The sequence below is a fragment of the Helobdella robusta genome, assembly GCF_000326865.2.
Source record: "Helobdella robusta unplaced genomic scaffold HELROscaffold_5, whole genome shotgun sequence".
NCBI lineage: Eukaryota > Metazoa > Annelida > Clitellata > Rhynchobdellida > Glossiphoniidae > Helobdella > Helobdella robusta.
In genome coordinates, this window is record NW_008705254.1 from 48,874 (window position 1) to 55,583 (window position 6,710).

Below are 6,710 nucleotides of genomic sequence, written 5' to 3' on the forward strand. Positions count from 1 at the left end.
ATCCTTTGCACACACAAACACACACATACATACATACACACATACATACATTCGTTGTTTTATTTGCTTGATGTTTTGTCCTCTGTTCCTTACTTTTTTCTTCGTAATTGTACAAATAGGTAGGATTAATTCGTAAGTTGAGCTAATTGAACGTAGGTAGGTGAGTTAATTTAGTGAACATGGGTAAGTTAGGGACACTATTCTTTCTTTCTTACGTTCTAGTTTATTTGTATTGTATTTTTTTGTATTGTTTTTTGTTCAACACAACTCCAACAAAGCAATCAAACGCAATCAACACAATATTTTTTTCGTTACATTTTAGTTAAGTTTAGTTAAGTTGTTTATTATTACTAGACCATTCGTTACTTATAATTACTAGATTTATTCGTTTATTCTATTCGTTACTATTATTTCTAGATTTGTTTGTTTCTTAGATTTTGCACACACACATACATACATACATGTTTGCCTTATGTTTTATCCTCTTTTCCTCACTTTTTCTTCGTTATTGTACATATAGGTAGGATTATTCCGTAAATTGAGCTAATTGAACATAGGTAGGTGAGTTAATTTAGTGAACATAGGTAAGTTAGGGACTCTATTCTTTCTTTCTTACGTTCTAGTTTATTTGTATTGTATTTTGTATTGTTTTTTGTTCAACACAACATCAACACCAACACCAGCAATCAAACACAACAATCAGCGCAATATTATTATCATTATATTTTAGTTAAGTTGTATGTTATTACTAGACATTCGTTACATATTATTTCTAGACTGTCGTTTTATTATTAACCCCCTCATGAACGGCTGCCTTGACGTGGCGAGGGGGCTTCTCACTAAATGCCGTTTAAGTCAAGTTAGTGCTTCTTCTTTACTTGTTTTCTTAAAAATGCGATTTTCTGTCTTTTTTCTTGGTTGCATTTTTAAGCGCACTCTCAAATATGGGTTACATTAGCATTGGCGTGTATGTTATATGTATAATGTACCCAAACATACAAACAACGGTACAACTTTCACACACAAACATACAAATACGTACATACTATTTCTCATCAACTAGGAAAATAAAGGGAATAATTTAGGAGGAACCTGAGTGAATTCCAATTCTGAGTTTTATTGTGTGACCGGGTTTATGTTTTATTTGGAAGTTGGATATGGTCTTGAAGAAGTGCAAGGACATTGAGGTGATCTCTCCGGCGTGTCTGTCGCAGTTTCTGATTGGTAGACGGCTGGCCACCACGCATCACCGATGATTTCCACTTTCGGTTGAATGAATGAATTAATCAACCAATGATTTAATGAATGAATAGAATAAATATGATTCAATTAATGGAGGAATGCTTTGAGAGATAGTAATTAAGTGAATGAATAAGTGAGAAAAATAAAAAAAACTAAACCGTCGTTGTTGTTTTCTTTGAATTTTCATCGGAACGATCATCATGAAACGACAATCTGAAATGTGCTGACGCCCATTGCACCGACCAATGATGTCATCCGAACTTCAGTGTGTCAGTCGAACAGCCAACGAGTTGATTCTTCCTACACCATCATGAGACCGCCATTTGAAACGTGCTGACTCACACCACTGCCCTCATCATTCTGTAGACAATTTTTTTATTTGCGTAATAGTAAATGAATGTTAGAATCTTAGAAGCAAAAAATTATACAACGAAAATGTCAAATAAATAAATACCGTAAAACGAACCCCAACCAGGCGTGCATTCTTTGCCACCGAATGAACGAACGTAGCGTGACATCACAACCATTCTGATATTTTGCTTTTATTTAAAATGTTAAAATTTTAATTTTTTTTAAATTGTTATTCAATGTGGTAATTAAATACCTTCAAATCGACATTGCCGAAAATATTTAAAAGTTGAAAAAATTGAGATTCTTTGTATATTCCTGCTTCAACCATCCCATAAGAAAGTGTTGTATATTGGGCGGTGTATTGATAGTACAGAAGAGCGAATAAACTTAAGTAAACTGGTCGTAGAGATTAGTAAAATCTAAAATGAATAAATTAGAAACAACTAAGGAAATTATACAATCGCTACCGACGGCCCCACCATCGTTATGCTTCAATAAGGAAGAATTTATGAAGGTGTTTTTTTTCAACTTCTTAAAAAATTTTAAATTTGTTAATAATTTTAATTTGTTTTAAAAATTCATTTACTAATTTACTTTAATAATTTAGTTATAATTAAATTAAGAAAAGTTTCAACTTCAGAAAGAGTTTTACTTCTTGCATCATTTATCCTTATCAGCCAAAACAAAATAATAAATATATTATAAATTATAGTAATAGTGTGGAGGAGCATTGCATTGTAGATAGCATAGATAGATGATAGAGTATTCACTAATTGTGGTAAATAGTTTAATTTGTAAATGTAGTCAGTTTCTTTGACAGTGTAATGAAGTTTTATTACTTATTTATAATTATAATAGTTTTAAGTCACTTTATTAGTTTATTATTTTTTATTAAATGAGGATTTTTTTTTTATTTTATTGCGTAAATTCAAATTTTAAACTATTTGATTTAATTTTTAAATTGAGAATCTATCCTAACTCTTGGCAAACTATAGGATATTGGTTAGATTAGATTGAGTATAAGGATTCTAAGTGCATTTAAGTTTCATTTGCATTCAATTTTGAAACTGCAAATAATATGCAATTAGAGGTATTCACTGATCAATTTTTATAACTATAAAATCTTTAGGTTGTATTTTACTTATACAATTTTTTTATTAACAATAAAATTTAAATACTTAATAGAGTTTAAATTTTTTCATCATGATTTTTATAACTTATTTTGGACATGATCTTTTAACAATGCAGATTACATTTAATGTAGAACATTTTGTTGTTGACTGCCGACGTCACACAACTTTAGATATTTTGAGAAATGATCTTCATATGTATTTGAAAATTTTGGAAAGTGCCATGGTTGAACTTATCAATAAAGATTATGCAGATTTTCTCAACCTATCCACAAATCTTGTTAGAAGATTTTTTCTGTTATTATTTTGGCTAATTTTTGCTTCTCATGCCATAAGATTAACATTTATAATATTCATTTAAAGTGTTTCATTAATCAAGTTCATTGTTGGGTTTTATTATAAACTAATAATTTAGGTCGGCATGGATAAAATGATAAACAGTTTAATACAACCAATGAACAAGATGAAGTCTGATATCACTGTATATTTTTCCTTGTTTTAATTGTTATACTTTTACTCAGATTAACTTTTTTAATTTTTAATATTTATTTGTTTCATCTTATGATCAAATTAACTTTTGACCTCATATAATTAGTGGTGTATTACAATTTTTAAACCGAGGGAATCAAAGTGGTTGTCAGTCACAAAATAAATGAAATCAATGAAAAAATGAAGATGAAAACAAAAATTGTTGAAAAAAAAGTAACTAAATTTTTTCATTTTGAGTTTCAGTTGCACATTTTTGACAGAGCTTAAACTTCAAGTAACCCTTCTGCATACATGCATGGACCATCTTGGAATTGGTAGTTTTACTAAGTAACTTTTTTTAAATTTAAGGAAAACTTAATAAAAATGATGAATATGATCCAGTCCCTTGAGAAGTTGGGAATGTTACTAGGGTTGTCGAGCAGTAAATCTGAAGGAAATATGAGGAGCACCATTAATAAAATCATTAGCAACAAACATAACACCAAACAGTTAGTATATCATATTTATCTCCTTGTTATTAGCAAATACTTTTGAATGTTTTAATATAACAAATTTATATTTAATGGTTTCTACAAACACACCAGCAACCAACTCATGGCTAGAGTGGCCATTGATTTCAACCAGCTGAAGTTTTTCGTAGAAAGCAACAAACAATTACCTTTAACAAAAGAAATTGAACCAGTTAGTAAAGTTTTTTCAAATAAAGTTAGCATTTTATATTCTCAATTTTGTTGTTGAATCATTAAAACATTTATTTTCCTTTTTGAAATGATGGCCTGACCATTACTTTTAACTTGAACACACACCTGACAGTACATAAAGGCAATCTCCGATGTTCTACTGATCAGTCTGGAGGCCCCTTTGAAAGAATGCTTCCTACATATTAATCGAAATAAGAATAGTGATTTCATTAGCAACAACAACAATGGTGATGATGATGACAATGATGATGACTTGGTCAGCTGTTTGCGAACATATGCAAGCATTGATAAAATGAATTTGGCCGAAGATCTTTTCAGAAGTGTTGTTGTCAAGGAGTACATGCAAACAGTCAGTAATGATAATGATGTTGATTATGGTGATGATGAAGAGATTGATCTAATGCTGATTATGTGGTGTAATGAAATTCATTGAGATTGAAATAATTTTTTTTGAAATAATTTTTATTAAAAGAAAGGTAAGGTGGTAATTTATTTTAATTAACCACATTTTTAATAGTTCTTTTTAATAAAAATTATTGCTAAAGATTGGTTTTCATTTGGGGATAGGTGATTAATGAGGAAATAATAAAGGAGAAAGGATTAAAATCCATGTATGATAAAGTTCTGGAGTTTGTACCCAAGTACTGCTCCCCGTTGACATCCATCACTTCTAAGTCTGTTTCATTTGGTTGTTCATTGATCTTTTAATCTTTTATGAACCATCCCTCTTGGACTCATCATTTAATTGAACACTGACTTAGTTGTTAACTTAACAAAATTGGACCATTCAATAGATCAACCAATCATTGATTCAGTTCCCTGGAAGCAATCCTGGGTTATGATTTCATAGTGAATGCAGTGTGGCCAGAAATTGTTCATCACCTCGAGTTTAATACCCCTTCCATATTTGCTCCTGGCAACCCTGACACGTTCCATAAAGTTTTCAATATTCAATAAATTTTGCCATATATTAATTGAAATTTTTTATTAAATCATCTATTTGTTTTTATATTTAAATATTAATTATTTCAACTGCTTAATTCACAAACTGAATGGATTATGATGTCACGATATTTTTTTTTACAATTTCAACCTTGTACTCAGACTGATTTTATATCATTTATTATCAGTAGCCTGACGCTTTTTAATGGAATTAATTTTTTAGTGTGAATTCAATTTCATGGCATTCGGTTTAGGTAATTTTAAAAATATTTTATTGAAATAGCTCATGAAACGATTGCAGCATGTGCAGTGCATTTATTAATCTAACCCAGCAGACGTCAATAATTCTAACAGGCATACACAACCAGTGTTGAATTCATGGATAGATTTGAACTGCAGCTCAGCTCACAAGCCAGTGTTAAGAGATTGAGAGCCCACCCATCTTACATCTCGTTCATTTCAAAGTGGCCCACTTCTGTTTACTTTCAAATCAGGTTTCATTCAAGTTAGATCAGTTCATTTCAGTTAGGTCGGTTAATTTGTTTTGTTTTAAAGTTTCGTTTTCCATCTTAAATCAAACATAAATCCTAAAAATGATTTAAATTTAAAAAATTTGAAGATTTCAAGAAATTGGTGGCCTGTTAGAGTTGTCCTTAGTTAATCCATTCAATCTTGTTAAAGATATGAAAGAAGGGGGAGGTAGGTTTATATTTAATAGCTTGGATCGGTTGATTGTTAGATAGATATTTGGTTGATTCATTGTTTTACAGATTAGTTGATTCTTTTTATTTGCTGATTTTGAATATTGAAAAACTTGTCAGAAAAAATGAATTCATCCACACAGACACACACCTGGATAGGAAGTTCAGCCTAGCTGCAACCTTAAACTTGTGCAGGTGCGTGTCCAGGTGCTGGCACCCTTCGGTGCATGTGCACTCATTGGGGCACAGGTTCTGGAAGTTATCGATGCAATGTGTTGCAAGGTATGAAAGGTTTATCTCTCAACTAACAACTCATGTAAGAAGATTTTTTTTATTATTTTTGTTCGATCATGTTTTTTGTATAGTGTTATATACGGTTATATTGATTTATATATAGCTATGTAGAGTTATTGATTATATAGTGTTATATACGGTTATATTTATATAGTTATGTACGGTTATATTTATATAGTTATGTAGAGTTATAGATTTTATATTGTTATATAGTGTTATATACGGTTGTTAATATGTATATATATATATATATATGTATATATATATATATATAATATGTGTATGTGTATATATAGTTATATAGAGTTGTATAGGATTATATATTATTTACAATATTCTATAAATTCTACCGAATGTTTGGCGTTAATATGTTTGTAGTTCGTTTTTTCGATTTTCTCACTAAAGTTTTTTGGTGAACGTTTAGTTTATTAAAATTCAAAATAAACTTATTTTTCGAATTCATGCTGCAAATAAGGCCATATTTCGATTCCGAATGAATCATCGTCAGTGCTCCTTGCTGTATATATAGGGAAATATTGACTTTGTCAAGATTAACTTTGACGTTGTAAAAATTAACTTTGGTGTTGTAAAATTGAACTTTGATGCGAATTAGGTTTCAGGTTTCTTAATTGGCTGGTCATCTTCTTTGGTCTCCTTTTCTTCATCGATAGCATCATATTCTTCTTTGTCACTATTTACGATGCTAGTTTTTATTACTTCTTTGTTTTCGTTGTTGGTTAAGCGCCGGGTTGGAAGTGAGGTTGTCATTTTTTGTTGTATATTTATTTTTGGTTTATTGATGTCGATTAGGACTGCTTCTGCAATTTTAAGATGCGTGTAGTTGCTGTTCTGGTATATTA

General features: G+C 30.2%; 1 protein-coding gene across 1 annotated transcript in view; it reads left to right on the top strand.

Annotated features, from left to right (window-relative positions):
• The first annotated feature begins 1,947 nt into the window (after positions 1-1,947).
• The window catches only part of HELRODRAFT_95171 (hypothetical protein), an 8,289-nt gene continuing 3,526 nt past the window's right edge, over positions 1,948-6,710 (top strand). The window contains exons 1-12 of the mRNA XM_009027005.1: positions 1,948-2,107; positions 2,842-3,003; positions 3,139-3,204; positions 3,345-3,425; positions 3,561-3,700; positions 3,797-3,893; positions 4,026-4,262; positions 4,481-4,587; positions 4,729-4,852; positions 5,210-5,349; positions 5,475-5,554; positions 5,700-5,872. Coding sequence (XP_009025253.1) covers positions 2,018-2,107; positions 2,842-3,003; positions 3,139-3,204; positions 3,345-3,425; positions 3,561-3,700; positions 3,797-3,893; positions 4,026-4,262; positions 4,481-4,587; positions 4,729-4,852; positions 5,210-5,349; positions 5,475-5,554; positions 5,700-5,872 — 1,497 coding nt within the window. The 5' untranslated portion in view covers positions 1,948-2,017. The remainder of the gene's footprint in view (positions 2,108-2,841; positions 3,004-3,138; positions 3,205-3,344; positions 3,426-3,560; positions 3,701-3,796; positions 3,894-4,025; positions 4,263-4,480; positions 4,588-4,728; positions 4,853-5,209; positions 5,350-5,474; positions 5,555-5,699; positions 5,873-6,710) is intronic.